This window comes from Camponotus floridanus, unplaced genomic scaffold, assembly GCF_003227725.1.
Source record: "Camponotus floridanus strain SB8 unplaced genomic scaffold, Cflo_v7.5 scaffold41, whole genome shotgun sequence".
NCBI classification, from domain to species: domain Eukaryota; kingdom Metazoa; phylum Arthropoda; class Insecta; order Hymenoptera; family Formicidae; genus Camponotus; species Camponotus floridanus.
In genome coordinates, this window is record NW_020229559.1 from 1227304 (window position 1) to 1245986 (window position 18683).

At 25.6% G+C, this 18683-nt stretch overlaps 1 protein-coding gene across 1 annotated transcript in view; it reads left to right on the forward strand.

The window, feature by feature from the left end:
- The window catches only part of LOC105256335 (neuroendocrine convertase 1), a 28634-nt gene extending 14566 nt beyond the window's left edge, over nucleotides 1-14068 (forward strand). The window contains exons 5-15 of the mRNA XM_025411635.1: nucleotides 70-216; nucleotides 626-686; nucleotides 4298-4569; nucleotides 5936-6145; nucleotides 6566-6666; nucleotides 7622-7687; nucleotides 8612-8761; nucleotides 10167-10339; nucleotides 12802-12935; nucleotides 13732-13863; nucleotides 13935-14068. Coding sequence (XP_025267420.1) covers nucleotides 70-216; nucleotides 626-686; nucleotides 4298-4569; nucleotides 5936-6145; nucleotides 6566-6666; nucleotides 7622-7687; nucleotides 8612-8761; nucleotides 10167-10339; nucleotides 12802-12935; nucleotides 13732-13863; nucleotides 13935-14042 — 1554 coding nt within the window. The 3' untranslated portion in view covers nucleotides 14043-14068. The remainder of the gene's footprint in view (nucleotides 1-69; nucleotides 217-625; nucleotides 687-4297; nucleotides 4570-5935; nucleotides 6146-6565; nucleotides 6667-7621; nucleotides 7688-8611; nucleotides 8762-10166; nucleotides 10340-12801; nucleotides 12936-13731; nucleotides 13864-13934) is intronic.
- Nucleotides 14069-18683: the final 4615 nt, after the last annotated feature.

Consider the following 18683-nt stretch of genomic DNA (forward strand, 5'->3'; position numbering starts at 1 on the left):
CGATACATCATTGTTATTGTTATCATTACATTATTAAAATTCTGAAATTTTTTTTATCAATTGCCATAGCAAGGTACGAAGACCGAAAAGGCTTTGCCGAAGCTCGACTTAAACGTCCTGCCTCTCTATCGACTAGGGATAACTGGTCGCGGAGTGAGAATTGCTATTCTCGACGATGGTTTGGAATACAATCATGATGATCTGCGGAGCAACTACGTACGTAATATTTGCTTCGAGTTTTCCTTTTATCGCATAGATGACGAACCATGTAGTTCAAAGATTTGTTTTCGATTTTAGAGAGCATTATTCCATTTTCATATTTATGGTATTGTGTTACTATTATTATATTCTATACTATATATTACATATATTATGATAATATATATAATACACATTGCATTGCATTGCAATTATATGTATTACATAAACAAATATATAAAAAATTTGATTTATAAAAATAAATTTTAAAGAAGTTTATATGAATCTTATAATATTATTAAAATTTACACATCGAAGAAGATAGTAAGTTGCTTCTACAAAAAAATAAGAAAAAAAGAGATATTATATTATATGTACATATTTATCTTAGCTTTATTTATTTTATCATTATAACATTTAAATTTAGGATGCAGCTATTAGTTACGATGTAAATGAACACGACAATGATCCTCTGCCAAGATATAATGGTAAGATAATATCTTTACATTAAATTTTTTTTTATAATAATATAATAATGTAATAATTAAAAGTAAACTATAAAAAAGTATTAATATTAGTATAATATAATGAAATTTAGAGAAATAATTTTAGAGAATAATTCATAACATTTTATTTTTATTATAAAATGCGATATTTTAACATTATATAATACATTATATAATACAACGAAATTTAGAGAAATAATTCTCTTTGTTAATTATGAATATTTTATTATGTATCCAATTAATAAAATAAATATAAATATTCACATATAATTTTAATTCATGATAATCTAATATGCTCGTAATAATTTATACGTGACTTAATAATTCCTGTGCGGTCGCACATGGCACTTACGATACAATATATTGGTCAAACTATGGTACTAGGAACTACGTGATGTAAACGTGTTAAACTCTCGAGTAAATTGCGGTGTATCGAGGAGTAAAATGCACATTTGGTAATGCATTTAAACCATAAACTCTCGATGGGTCGCACAATTAGTTTAAAACTCGCCTGCAGAAAACTTTATTCTCATTGAAACTTTCAGGCCATCGTAATAACTTTGATATGTAGGAAAATCAATTTTATGCAATTTGCGCAAATTAAATTATCTTATTTTTCTAATCTTAAATAATTTATCATGTCCGAATAATTTATCATGTCTTCAATTTAATGTTATTTGTGCTTTTATATTATTACTTTATTATATATTTTGTTTTTATTTTATATTTGTTTATAATTGTTTTTATTTATATATTAAAGTGTTTAAATATAAGTGTTTAAATACTTCAGAAGAATTAGATCTGCATTTACGATACATTTTTTAATTAAAATTATCTAAACAAAAATAGAATGAAAAAAATTAAATTAATTGATATTTATTAATTTATTAATATATAGACATAATAACAAATAATGATAATAACAAATAATGACAATAACAAATAATGACAATAACAAATAATGACAATAACAAATAATGACAATAACAATGACTCTATTATTGTCGCTATTGTTTTATATTTGCATTCCATAAATGTTAAAACATAAGATCGACATTTGTAACTCGGTCATTCGAATAATATAACAGTTACATAAGAATTCAATCGATAAAATTTAATAAATAATTTATACATTCGTAGAGAGAGAGAGAGAGAGAGAGAGAGAGAGAGAGAGAGAGAGAGAGAGAGAAAGAGAAAGAGAGAGAGAGAAGTGTTAACGTGTCAATATTAAGGTAATTCTCATGAAAGCAAATCAAACATAATCATTTATTTTGTTCTAAAATCCATTTAAACATTTAGATGTTTATTCCATATCTTTTTCCATTTAAATGTTATTTATATAGGTACACAAACTAAAATCAATTATGCAATATGTAAACGACCTCACTTTGATTGCTACATGTTTAGGTAAAATAAAAATTAACAATTATTACTTAAAACATTCTTAAAAAGTATTCTTCAATAAAAATAACTTTTATCTACAAGAAGTTTATAAACGAAAACAAACATGATAAAGATCGAGAACAACTTATTAATACTCCTTTATTTTTAATTCTTATGCTATATGTACAGGATTGGCAATGTGTTGAAAATAAATGTTTATTACTTCATAATGAGTAGGCCAAATAAAATGAATAAAACGTCATTTTGTAGAAGAAACTTGTCAATTTTATTGCCATATGTATGAAAAAAAAAAAAAAAAAAAAAAAAAGTATATATATATAATATAATATATATTAATATTATATAATATTATATGCTATATATAATATTTTAATAATTTAAATAATACTATAATATATATAATATTTTATATATATAATATTTTAATAATTTAAATAATACTTTAATATATATAATACTATATAATATTTTACTAATTTAAATAATATTATAAAAAGGGGATAAAAATTTGCTTGTGCATGAACTAATGATAATTTTACTTGCTAATATATTCATTAAGTCGAAAATGAGCTTCATCTGTAAAAAATAATCTATTTTTCATCCACAGTAAAAAATTTTGTGTTAAATTTAACATATTTCACATGTCCCAATTTATCCACTCTAATTTTAATGTTAATTTAATAGAAGGCAAGTATGTAAATAAATAACACATAATATGTTTAAAAATTAACACAAAAGTGTAACACTTAAACTTTATCTAGAAATAAAGTTTATGTTAAATTAACATATTTGTAATGTTAAATTTAATTAAAAAGAAATGTTATTCTTACATTTTTATGATAAATAACAGAAGAAATATGTCGATTTAACATGTGGAAACTGTTATAAAGAGAAAAATAACACAACTTATCTGTTTATTTTAACATATAACATAAAAAATATAACATAAAAAAAATTTCATAAATTTCATAAAAAATTTGTGCATTTACATATTAATTGTGTTGTTTTAACTCTTAGAAACGGTAAATATTAACTCAACGCAGAAATGTCAAAATAATGCAACGATAATATGTTATATTAATATAAGAGTATGTTAAAAATTTAACACACAAATTTTTACACGAGAAAATTTTAATAGAAATGCAAAATGTTTTTTACCGTGTCGAGTTTCTTATTTTCAAACATGTTAGTTTTATCACTTTGCAAAATTAAACTCGTTTTATCATAGCTTTCGTCGTTAGCAATTGATGTGTAACGATTTTATATGGATGCAGTTTGATGATATTTTCACAATCTTTCGTAGAATTTCTCTTAAATTCATGACCTGAGCAATTTTACGAATCAAGGAATTTGGATTTTCTTTGAAATATTTTCTAACATCATCAATTGTTTAATCCGTTATAACGGTATAAGATGGGTCGAGTAAATCATGTGTACGATCAATTTGAAGTGCTCTATATTCGAAAATTATCAATAATCCTGCGAAAAATATTGAAAAATTAAAAAAAATTAAAAAATCTCAAATTATTATAACGGAGGGTAGATTAGATTATGGCACAATTTCAGGAAGAAAACATAATATCTTCTGTAGTATAGTTTTATTTGAAACTTTTTTAGACTTATATTTACTATAGAATTCACGATATGCCTTAGTAGATATAGATTTTACCTCTACTGCAGAAGCCCTCAATATGAAACACTTTGTCTTTGATGCTTAGCGCATTCATTATGATTCATGAACTGAATTTTACGATGGTAAATAAAATTGACGGGTTTCAAATATTGGACATTAGTATATTAAATGATCACTGAAATCAAAGAGAGGAAATATAATAGTTTATTTTCAATACAACCCAAATGATCTTCCTATACTATATATATTATACATACAATATCATTTTAACTATAAATAAAAGTAAATGTTTAAGTGGCTTGACTTCTCATTGCATAGCTATGTTCAATTGTATTTTTATCAATCGATATTACTACTGTTCGAAAATTATTTAAGCTAAATTTTATATTTTAAAACCAAGTAAATGCGTAAGCGAGATCTTGAGATCTCCTGGCAGTATTCCCTGCAGAGCATGTTTAATTCTTCTACTTGTGCAACAGCGAACCTTGGCGAACTTTACCGACCCGATTGAATATTATTGTTTCACAAACGCATTAGAAATTCAACTGCTCCTCAGGGAAAAACGCTCACGGCACCAAGTGTGCTGGCGAGATAGCGATGGAAGCCAATAACCGAAAATGTGGTGTCGGTATTGCCTTCGAGGCATCCATCGGCGGCATCAAGCTCCTCGACGGCCTAATGAACGATCGTGTAGAAGGCGAAGCTCTAAGTTATAAACAAGAACTCATCGATATCTATTCAGCTTCCTGGGGACCGTCTGACGATGGAGAAACATTGGACGGACCCCGCAGACTCGCCGTCGAGGCACTCAAACGCGGTGTAACAAAAGTTAGTTTACTACCAAGTTTACTTTTAATATTTCAATAAAAATGTTCTCTTTAATAAGAAGAGTTTATAGCTGTAAAAATAATTTAGATTTGAAGCTCAGAAAACTGAACAAATAAAATAAATTACTTATAATCAACATTTCATCAACAACTTATAAATACGCAATAAAATTTATAATAAATATTATTGAGTCCACAGATCAATATTATATTCTTACCGAGTTTTTGATACCTTCTAGAAATTTACAAAAAAGAGAAAGAAAATGTGAACTTTGTGAGACTTTGTAATTGAATTGGATTGAGCGAATTGACTTTAAAATGAAACAGACTGTTTAATATTTAAACAAGCTTTTAGCTGGACTAAGCGTATTTAAACCTAATTAAAATTTAACTTCAAATATGTTGCCCATGACGATCGCTTTTTTATATAACAATTTTAAAACTTTTTTTATTTTTTGGATTTTTCTATTTATTATAAAATTTCAATTGTCAAATTTTTTCATATCTCATTTTTTCATATATCACCTAACTATCTGCAAATGTATGATTTACAAATACACAGATACGCTTAGCAAAGCAAATGTCTCGTGATCAAAATTATTCTCACTTGTATAATAAATTCATGATTGTAAAACTCTACTTTGTACATGAAAGTTTGATCGAAATTAAAGAGAATTAAGAAATGAATGAAAGAAAAATGAGAGAATGACTCAACGTAGCTGAAATAACTGAACTGAAATTCATTCATGCCACAATCTTTCTTTGTACGCCCTGATTTTAAACTTTATTATCGAAGTAAATCTATTTTTTACGATTACATAAAAGTGTGTCGACTTTTAATATTATCGTAAAAAAACTAACTCTGCTTGTAAAAAGGGATATTAGCAAGACTCTTATAAAATGTTCTCTTTTCTCATTTCATACGAAGATTAAATATAAACGCGCGAGAGAAAGAGAAGGAGAGAGAGAGAGAGAGAGAGAGAGAGAGGGAGAGAAAGAGAGAAGAGTTTAAAAAAATTTCAAAATGAAAGAAAGACCCAATTTTATAGCATATTTATATTGTTATAAGTAATTTTTTATTATGAATAATTTTTACATAAAATAACATATATAATATATACATATAATGATGCATCTTTTGGCAAAATTATAATTTGCATTCTGAAATGTAGGAATTTTTAAATATGTATAATTCATACATTCCTCTTCTTTACCCTTCTTTTATCTTCCTACAATGCATTTTTTATGATTTGCAAATATACACTTCTATGTAACCCGATATAACGTGGAAGTTTCATTGCCTGGTGAATAAGTCATTTTTTGCTTGATATTTCTTATGGCAATATTGATGCTCGAATATTTGACAGGGTCGTAACGGCAAAGGTAACATTTACGTATGGGCCTCTGGGAATGGTGGAAATTCGGACGATTGCGGATACGACGGATATGTTGGAAGTATATACACCGTGGCCGTAGGATCAGTTAGCCAAACTGGAAAACTTCCTTGGTACGGAGAGAGATGTCCTGCTCTACTCGCTACGACATATAGCAGCGGCGCGTATTACGATCAAAAGATAGTAAGTGTTGTATTTTGTTCTCTTAGATACTTTGCATTATATTAATTAAATTTAATAGAAATTGAATAAACAAATTTTAACAATTCTATGTAAAGTTTTAGTCATTTCAACACGTAATATATTTACAAAATATGCGCTATATAAATAATTAATTGCACACGTATTTCTGTTAAATTTATTTAGAAAAATAAAAATATTTTAATGTTCGAATCGTGCGTAAATGTGTAATAAATAATTAAAATGTTATGAAATTTTGCTCAGAATAAAATAATTTTGAATCTATAGTATAATTTAATGCGATATTTCACAATTATTATCGATTTTTTCTTTTTGAAATTAAGCTATTAGCCTTCTGTGAAAGCACGGAATTCATCTTTAAAAAAATCGAATAATTTAATTACTTTTATTTACGTTTTGCAGGTAACAACAGATCTGAAAAATACATGTACGACCAACCATACGGGTACTTCAGCTTCAGCCCCATTAGCCGCCGGAATACTAGCTCTCGCGCTACAAGTAAAGTACGAACACATTAAATAGCAATAATCTTTCTCTATTGAAACTTTTCCTTCAGAAACCCACTACACAGAACATACTAACTTCATTATGCTACTATTTATATTCATTTTTTACTTATATAATCGATAAAAAGAGATACTTTATTTTACTATAATTCAAACTTTCCTTTTTCCGCAACAATAATCCCTGTAATATATTAAAGCTTTAACTTTAAACTGGGTGAAACTTAATTATAATAAATAATATAATAATTAATGTTTAATAATTAGGGTATAATATCAAGAGAAGAATATAAATAAAATAAATATAAGTTATAAATAAGAAAATAAAAATATAGCCAAGCAAATATATTAAAATAATATTCATTAAAAGAAAAATCTCTTAATTACTTAGTGAAAGATTTCCGCATATCTGTTAATAACTTATATTACAACATCTTTATTAAAACTTTGCATTTCTCGTATCAAAGTTAGCGTCCTTGTTAATTCCTTTAATGTTATCTTTTCATCTTGTATAATTCTTTTCTTTTTTGTTGTAAAAGTATAATTTACTATCTTGCAGAAATATAATCTTGCAAAACATAAAATATAATTCTGTGGAATATTGGATTATATTATCACGAAATAAAAAAACTTATTTGAAATTATAATTTTATTATTTAAGAAAAAAATTTTTTTAGACATCTATTTTTGAAACTAAAAATAGTTTCTAGAAATCTATATGTTCGAAGCCCAAATATTCTTTTCCTCGCATTATTTTTCTTGGCCTTGATTACATTTTAAAATATACGACCGCGTGTGAAATATTCGATACACATTTGCTCTTCAGAGGTCACAGTGTATTGAGTTTCAATTTATCCTCGATTAACTCACGATTCAAAATAAAGACGTTATTTTAGCAGGAAGTTATTGATATTCTAATCAAAGTTGGTACTAACGGCTTCTTTTATTTTTACAGCAATAATTTAACGTGGAGGGATGTTCAACATTTGATGGCTTGGTCGTCAGAGTATAGTCCTCTCAGGTGAGTATTTCGCGAATAGCAATTCGGGTCACGTGTATCTGCAATTGTGTCAGCTTAAATTCTTATTCGCACTTTAACAGAATAGATTGCAACATCACTTTTTTACGCTGTAGAATTTATAATTCGAATGAAACGCGCAGGAAACAATTTTTCTCAATTTACCGTTAAAAATAATTCTCAATGCAATCGATTATAATTAATATTTGTAATTAAGATCGGTGAAACAAAACGATTGAGTTATAATTAAAACGCAATTACTCAATCTCTGGGCATCATTTTTTTTTACACACCCACACAATAAATTTATATGTAATGTGTGTGTAATAAATTTTTGAATAGTTATTAAAGAAAAAAAAATCATCCTTTCCCTCTATAGCAGAAAAAAATTGTTATTTGATTATAAATGTACTAAAATACGTGCGCACAGATGGTCACTTTTATTCGTTATTGCTTTACCGCATAATTTATATTCCATACTAATTGCCTTTTATTATCGTCTCAAATTATAGAAGAGATTATAATCGCTTTCACAAGAAAATATCATGTTCGCATTGGCGATAATATTAATTATGATCATATTTCATGCAAATAAATTACATTTGATAGGTAGTTCTTAGAGAAAATCGATTTTCATTCCACAGAGAGATACCAGTTTTAATCTTTGATGTAATAATATTCTCTTCAGAAATCCAGTTAGCGCGACTATTATTTTATAAAATTCCAATAACAATGCAAATATCATGTTATTTCTATTAGAAATTTTGACAAAAAAGAAATTGACAGGATGTCAGAATAAAGAGAATAATTTTCCTTCCTCCTTGATACCGTCATTTCCTTATTGCTTTTATATATTTATGAAAAGTTCTTTCTTATGCGCGCGCAAGATGAGTTTATAAATTTTAGAAGAGTTACATAAATTTTCAGTCAAAATCCAGGATGGTTTAAGAATGCGGCTGGATTCTTGTTTAACCCGGCTTTTGGATTTGGCCTTATGAATGGGGAAGCACTGGTAATGGCAAGCTACAATTGGGAGACAGTACCGGAGAAGACTATTTGCGTAGTTAATATGTACAAGTAAGTAAATTAGCATATTTAATACGTTGGAGTTTAATTGCACAATATGCAAATATCGTATCAAGATCTAAACGGTAGATTATAAAATTATTTAAATTATCTATACTTTTTCTTACAAAAAAGAAAAACAAAAATATACTTGCGCAATTTAACTCAATTATACATGTTAGAGTAATTAATGTCTAATCTAGAATTTTTTTTAGATTTTAATTGCTTCAAAAATCATATACATTTACAAAATTTTTATTTTAACATATTAACACAATCATGTATCTGTCATTTATGATTTATCCACACATATTTATGTGTTTTTATTATATAATTATTATATTATTATTATATTTATATTACATTTATATTATATTTATATTGTATTACATATACATTATATGCTAGATATTTTATTTCACATGTCTCATAAGTGTTAAAAAACTCACGACCTCTCTGCTTAACCCGATTCTGTTTTCTTCGTACGTCATGTCAATCGAGCACTATGACCTCCTTTTTCAAAGAGGCATTTCCGAATGCTCGAAGACGCGCGAGATAAGAAATGCATCGTTAAATTCAACAAGGTCGTAAAAGTTCTCGTTCGTTACGAGGTGAGAAAACGGTGCATTCAACGGTTGAGGACTTTCTCCAAAGTACGTTCTTGACAGAGTAGTTTATTCAACATTCTAGAAAACAGAGCAGAATTCTTGGTATTTAGACACCAAAGATGCGAATGTACAGAATCATTTCCTGAAAATAGCTCCTAGTATATAACCGAAAATGCGCGCTAATTTCGTTACAAAATTTCCTCTCAGTTACTGCAATTTAAGTACATGCATGCGCGTACACATTTTGAAGATTCTCCCGGTTTCATGTCCTTGCGTGTTTTACTTCGCCCTGAGTCGCGTCTGCAATTATTTTCATAATTCAATTATGAATTTTCACGAAGGCAGCTTCATTAATTTCTATTCTTTTATATGTTCTACAGTATTATCATAATTATTCTCATTTGTCAAGTTGTCTCAAAATCGTGCGCTTATATTAATTACATTTAATTGTTTAATTGTTTAATTTTGAATTGTTGGCCAAATGAATTGCGTGAGAGAATGAATATGAATAATAATCTATAATATAAATATTGTGTACAAACAATTTGTAATATTATTATTTATTTGTACTTAGAGATAAAGGTAGAAATTAATAAATTATTTCATATTGACAAGCAAGAGAAAAATTTTGTAAAGTTCAATTATATATTGTATATCAAAGCAAAGTGATGCACTTTGTGTGACTTATTGATTTTGAAAATATGTGACAATTCTCGTACATTTCCAAGAATGTTCATTTTTAAATTCATTTATCGCATAAACATTCTGCACACGCATAAATGTTGGAATATACGTGTTTCACGTTGCAGCACCGATGACTTTAAAATAGCTTATGGAAATACGAAGCATCTGCTATTCGATGCCAGTAACGTTTGTCGGACATCGGAGAGTGAGATTATTTTTTTGGAACACGTGGAGATTGAGGTGAATCTCGAATACTCTCGTCGCGGCGCACTAGAAATGTATCTACGTTCACCGTCTGGTATATATTTTTTACCTTTAAATCATTTATCAAGCTTTCACAATTCTTCCTACGTGCATTGATTGATAAATATGATTCACACATACATAAAAAAATAAAATTTTTCTCGTGTATATGTTCCTAATCTTCTGCAAATATAGAAATAAAGATGTAAGCAACACTTTCAGTAAAATTTTGCTGTGCAAAGTCGCACAGAGTTTCTTGAGCAGTTAGTGTCTCATCTAAATGCACGCCTGGAAATGCTGCCAATCTTCATTTGTATCCATCTTATAGACGTAAAAGGAACAAAAAGGAATAAAAAGACGAAAAAAGAAGGAAATAGCCATAAAAACGGTTGGAATGGACCATTTTATATCCTTAGTTAAGACACTTAAGAGATCTTTAAAAATACCATGCAAGGAAAATGTTCTATAATTATATTGACGCTGAAGTTTCCGAGAATATTCTCGGAGACTAAATGCAAATGCGTTTAGCTGCATTCATGGAAATCCGCTTTCCAACCAAATTTATTGAGTTCTATTTGCTGCTGTGAATTTGAATTTATGAAGGGAAAAAGAGTTCTCAATAGGGAATAGATATAATATTCAAAAAATGCAAAGAAAGGAGTGAACAAAATTGTGATAAATATTATCAAGTATAATAATTAGATTGTATTATATATTTTTTTTGAAAATTGTGCAATATCTAAAAAATATAAAAGATAAATTAAAATATTTTATAATAAATTTACAAACTTTTTTTCTGATAAATAAATATCCAATTTTATGTGTTTTTTCCATTCTTTTCACTTAGTAATCATAAATATTGTTTAAGATAAATGCTTAGTTTAAGATAATGCAATCCTATTAAGAGAGGACAGCAAATAATGAACGTATAATTCAAACAGAAAACCTTCATTAATATTGCAAGTCACGTTTCTGTCGCAAATACGTTTAACTACCCGAATACGTTCTTAGTCCAATTTATAGATAGAAATTCAATTGATACTACTTCGATGTAATCTGTTTATTCAGAAAAGAACAAAATTCGATAGAAAAAAAATATTTATTATTTTAATATTGCATAATTTATTTAATATAAAAATTATGGAATATTGTTGCGTTTAGTAAAACATATTTTTATGTAAAATATCCATAAAAAAAGAATCCGTGAAACACTTGAAGTATTGTTTTTAAGTCGCATAATTGAATCTATTGAGCAGGATATTATATATATGTCTAATTATATTTAATATATTATATATATTTTCTTAGAATCTATTACATAGAGAAAAGAACTAAATAATACATTTATTATATATTAATATATAATAAATGTATAATATATAATATATAATAAATATTATATATTATATTATACATTATATATGTAATATATAATAAATATTATATATTAATATATAATAAATGTCAGAAAAAAAGGAAAATATTTGGTTTTTATATCAAATAAATATTTCAGACATAAAGTCAGATGGAACAAGGAGATCGCAATTGTTAATTTAGTCAATAGATTGCGTTATTTAATTTTGTATATGTTTGTTGATTGACATTATTATTGACAGATAATATTTTTTTTCTTATACCAAAATATCAAAACAAATTCCAAATGTATTATGTAATATATATGTATTAAAATGTAAAAGACAAAACTATTCAGATGCATTTGAACAATAATGTTGAGAAGATTTTAGACTTTTATTATATTATTTTATTATGTGATTTTTCTACATCGTAGTAGAGTAATTGTTAAGTAATAAAGCATTGAGGATCTTTTTCTCTCTTTCTCTCTATTTATATATATAAAGTCAGAAAATTTATTGAAAATTTTATTTTAAATCTATTTTAATTTTTTACAAAGAAAATTTGGCTAATGTTACTTTTATATCTCTTATTATATTATACATATATTACAAATATTATATAATTATATTTATTAAATTTTTATCAATCTCGCATTAAAATTTATTACAATAAAGTAATTTATTATAGCATATAAAACTTATTTTAAAAGATAAATGTAAAGTTTTATTTTACAAAATCTAATATTAACTAAGTTGTATGTATATAATATTAAAACTTATTTTAAAAGATAAATGTAAGGTTCTATTTTACAAAATCTAATGCTAACTAGGTCGTATGTATATAATATTATTCAAAGTTGCATGCTTGCTACGCATGCTTGCAGGAAAAAAGTCGATAATGTTCGTACACCTGCGATTAATATACGCATGTTACGCAGAACCAATGTTTTGGTTACGTACCTAAACTAAAATATATACTATGTATATATGCGCTCTTTACACATATCAAATTTAATTTGACATTTTTATATTAACAGAGTGTATCACATGTATATATATATATGTTATTTATTATTATATTATTATATTATTATATTAAAAAGCAAAAAATTGTTGCACATTTATTTTGCATTCATGCACGTTAATGTGTTTGATTTCTTAGGTACTTTAGTCCAGATTTTAAGTTCAAGGAAGTGGGATAAATCTAAGGATGGTTTTAGAAAGTGGAAGTTCATGTCCGTCGCAACGTGGGGCGAAGACCCTCGAGGAATATGGATCTTGTACATATTTGACAAAGTAAGACATTGGAAACATTTTATCAAGTAAATTCTACTATTATCGATTTATTATATATAATTATATATATTGTATATACATATTGTAAAAGAACTGTTTAACGATTTATAATTAATTTTATTACTTTTAAGAAAATAATGATATTTTCACTATATTAATAACTAAATAATGAATACTAAATAAATACTAAATAATGAAAATATAATTGCAATATATATAATATTTGATTATTCTCTTTTTCTTCTCTTACAAAATATACCTATAAATTTCTATTACAACTTTCTATTTTTATAATAATGTTTCACAAAAAAAATAGATATGTTAAAATATGCATGTGTACATTTTCTTAATACACAGTAATAAAAATAAAAAAGTACAGTAAAAATAAAAAAGACAGTAATAAAAATAAAAAATTCAAAAAAGATTGAATTTAAAAATAATACAAATAAAAAAATGTCTTCTTTATGTCATCAAATGCTTGAAAAATCATAATCCATAAAAATAATCTGACACAATATATATTCGTATAAATAATTCTATATATAAATAAAAATATTGCAAATTTTTGAAACACCACTTTTTTCGAAACATAATATAATATGTGTAGTATATACCGTATTTCCTTCAATTCCATCAAATTTTTAAAACTGTAGATTGCAAACATGTTTAACGTAACTAATTAAGTAAATATTGATTGGTTCAAATTACCTTTCTACATATCGGCAATCGTGAATTGTGCATCAATCATGTTGCATCTGTTACGCGTATTTAATGATGTATATATGCATGTTTGCAGATAGGCCCGATGCAAAATTATGGTACAATTGGAGAATTTACACTGATTCTGCATGGCTCCGAGCAAATTCCTGCCTACCGTAAAAACGGACCGAGAATTTACAACAAGGATTACAATCATATGCATAAAACTGTAAGTGTCATAATGTTCAGCATTTTATTATACATGGATTCACTTCATTAGCATATTTGCTTCTGTTTCAGTATAATGCGGTAAAATCGATTGCAAAAAATTCCCTACAATCTAAATCAAGAGATCGCAATCAAGAGATAGAATCGTCAGAAATTAATGACATTTTGATTGGACAGTGATTGAATTATTAAGTTTATGATAGCCAGTTTTCTTGTTATCATTAAATATGAAATTAAACGAATATTTGATTAAGGACTAATTAAAGACTAATATTTAATTAAAGACTAATATTTGTGTATGTAATTAATCTAATTAAAAATACTTGAACAATATTACTACGAATAATTATAAAGCAGCGATATTCAAAATACATGAATAAACTTACATTTATATTAACATTTACGCAAACTAACGTAATCACATTTTTAGAATAAATTAATTCTATTTATATCAATTCTTAATTACATTTATCTTGCAATTTAAAAATATGATGTATTAACAAAAACTACAATTTATTTATGAAAATTTGTAATGTATTCACGATTGCACTTTGTTTATTAGAATTTGCATTTGCATGTATTAACAGGCGGTTAATTGCATTTCAATATTTGTCGATATCGATAACAGCATGAAATGATCAGTTTCCCACGAATGTATCAAAGAGATAGTTCTGTGAAATAACTGTGCGTATGTGTGTGTGTGTGTCATTTGAGATATACACATACCTTTAATTCGTTACACAAAGTAAAGTTTACTCTCATGTCCCTTTGTTGCGGCTAACTGGCTCATTTAACAACTAACGTTAGCGGTAATAAACATTTCCCAAATTCGAAACTTCATAAAACGCGATAGTTTTCGTATGTATAGATATATTTCGTACATATTTCGTATATATGCTCTAAAATGGATTACAACGAATAATTGAAATCACGAACATTGATTTTTTTACAATTATGTGTAGAGAATATTCAATACCTATTATCAAACAATATTTACATAAATATTATATATTTGAGTAAAAAAAAATCAAGATATTTCACTTCTAAGGCTAAAATTCTAAGGCTAAAGTTATATTTTACATCCTTATATGAAACTCACATATGTTGATCATTTTTTTCTTAACAAGAAATAAATAGATTGCTCACAATTCTCGAATTTGTACAATATTATTAAAGATTTTAATACTTTTTGTGTCAAAAGTACACAAATAATGTTTATATTAGAATTTCTCAATATGAATTTTTCGAGAAACTCTCTTCCCGAAAATATTCATCTTGGATATGCAATCTTTTATGCACCATCTTAAGAATCTACATATACTCAGCTTTGCAATTGTGAAATGTTGTATGGATCCAAGGATACATACAAATGTTTCCTTTTACACATACCAACGATTACCATAAGAAACTCGCAGAAAAGGAAGATGGATAAATTGGGTTTACAATTTGAATCATCTTTACAATACGTAATATCTGAATTTTCAATGAACGCGAAGCATATATGCGAAACTATATTAAATATGATTTTTACAAAATTTACATTTTATATATGCATGAGAAATCTTAAACTTTTATTTTATAGTGTACTAAAAATTATAAATATTATTATTTAAATTATAATTTTTATTATAGTACATAATATAATAATAATCTAACAAATTAAAAATATTTAAACTATTATAATTATATATATATATATATATATATATATATATATATATATATATACTTATAATAGTTTCAATATTTTAAATTTGTTAGATTACTATTATATTATATACTATAATAATAATTATAATATATATACATATATATATATATGTATATATTTAGAATAAACAATATATAAAAACATTATAAAACAAAATATATATATATTTATAACATAAGATATTTATATATATAACATAAAAACCGATGAAAAATTTATGTCTATATATTTCTGTATGTTATTTTTATAATATTCAACATGTATATTTATATCAATGTTTATTTGTAATTTAAAATGTAATTTAAGAATAATGTATTAAATGAGTATTGAATGACTACTATTAAGTAAAATTTTATTAAGTAAATTTACTAAGTAAATTTGAAAAGCTGTTTTTTATGTATAGAATTTATTTCTATAAAAACTTGTGAAACCAATCTAGCTTTATTTAATGTAGGGGGGTATAGATTTCTCTATTGCAAGTGCTGCTGCCATTGTGTACTTGCACGGTTTGGCTATAAATCATTCGTCAGCCTGCAGGAATTGAACTTAGCCAAGCTCACGGGCATATTTTGCAGTGATATATAACTGCACGAAAAGAGCAAAATATTGCAAAGCATTATTTATCGTGATCAGAATACATCAGTATATCCTTTTCGTCTTTGTTTCATAATAGTCATATCATCCGCATTTTTTAAAGCTTCGACCGACATCTAAAATTATTTATTTTGATAGCGAGATTTAGCACTTGGAAAATTTAATTTTACGATGAATTAATCAAACGATGAGAAATTGCGTTAAAGCAATTTTCAGAGGACGAAATTTTATGCGTTGTTTTAATTGTTGTTGTTCAACATTTAAGTTGCATAGTAATATCCTAAAGAATATCTGAAAATTGAAAATTACGATAATTAAGTTTAAGACTTTAAGAGCTATTGATAAAATTAACAAGTCTCTTTTCAATCAATTAATATGTATATAAACAAAAGAAAATATGTATATAAACAGTTGATAACCATCTTCACAGAATATATAATATGTATAAATATATACATTTATAAAAAATAATTTTTGACTTGATCTTAGAAAAATTCTAAGCCGATCTAATACGATATACGAGCTTCTGGAAATTGGCGTACATGCTATAAAATACTCTTATAGCACGTTTCTCGTAATATCTTTCACTTTTCATTGGAAGCCGATCCTCGCAGTAAATACTAGTTTTAACCTTAACTCAGATCCTTTTCGGCCAAAAATAGATAGGTAGTTTATAGCACGTGCACCAGTGCCTAAAAGTTCGTATTAACTTTTCTAACATTACTTAAATATAGTGTATGTAGTTAGAATTGATTTATAAGCCAAATTAATACTCATAATATTCATATATATTTTATAAATATTTATTTCTTCTTAATAATTTTTCTTTAAAAACAATATCGAGGGAATGTTTTTGAATTTTAAACAATTAAAAATCTTATAGAAAGTAGGTTCTCTAATAATATTAGGTTCACTAGTTTCTAATGAAAACCTTTTCTAGTTGCTTAACTCAAAATAAGATTTATTACAATAAGATTTATTTAATTGCATTTATAATATTAGAATTATTTTTATTTTGTTACCTATACAATTAAATTTTTAGAAGCTTTGTAAAATGGTAACATTTAACGAAATTTTAGTCAAAAAATGAATGATTTAAATTTAGATATATCTCATCTAGTTTTTAAAATATTTATTTCTATCAATAAATTAATTAAAAATTATTTACTATATATATAATTATATTACTAATTATATACTATATATATAATTATATTACTAAATTGTACACTAATTGGATAAACAAGATATAAATGATGTAAATCTAGCTAATGTTAGGGATAAAGCAAAATTAAATTTCAACGCATTTAGAGAAGACACGCACCAGTGTAATAAATTATAATAAATTCTCGAGAAATTTACCTCATACTATTCTCGGTCCCTTCCCAATGGCGAAATTCCAGGATTAATTAGAACTGTTTGTTTAATTAGTCTCTCCCCATGCATTCCATATTTCACTTGTACATATACATCAGGACGTAATATTTGCTTATAGTATGAGAGAATTGCAAATTTTATAAACTTTTTGCAGTAATTTTTTGATTTTTTAAACTTTATAGATAAATCTATGAGATTTGTGGTAAAAAATAGCATTACATCAGTGTATGTATATTATTTTTTGAAAGTTAATTAGCAAAAATAAACGCTTATAATTCATTTCAAAAACAGCCTTATCATATTCATACTAGAATTTTGTCCTAAACACTTAAATAAATATTCTACTATTAATTTAATGTTAAATAAATTCTACTATTTAATATTGAAAATGCTGTTCTAAAAAGCTAATTATCATTGATTAAATTTAATTTATCTCGCCTTTTCGTGTAAGGCTTTTTGTGATATTTAATTTATATCTTATAGACAATATTTAATTGAAAAAAAAATGTTATATGCAAAGATAAGACAGCTTGATTACATGCATTATCGTTTATTTATTCTGTATTTAAGCATTATTACTAAAGTTTCGATTAGTGATATCAGATATGATTAACTGATAAAATCTCTCACGAGTAGTAAATTTATAATATATTTTTATATAAATTTATACTATATATATATATATATATATATATATATATATATATATATATTATAATTATATTTCTCATATTAATAAACACAAATAAAAAAATTGTTGCCTTTTATACATACATATACTCTATAAAATACATTTAATATTAAAAAGTCTTTTTAAAAAGTCCCTTTTCCAATTCTTTGCCAAACTTTCATTAAAATTGCTCTACAGTTATCGGAGAATGTTCTATTCTAGCGACGATTTAATAATGGCAGTCGTATACGCGTCGTAAATCGTACAGATATAAAAGATCAATACATCAAAAAATACGAATGGACACACATTGATATTGTTTTATTTTCTCCAAAAATTTTGGGCTTTATATCAGTTACAGTGTGCATGTGAAAACTATCATATTTTTATATATTTTATTTTTTCCTATTTTACAGACTATGCACAATCTTCGATTTCATAAGCCGTCAAATATTTTTTTAAAATTCTA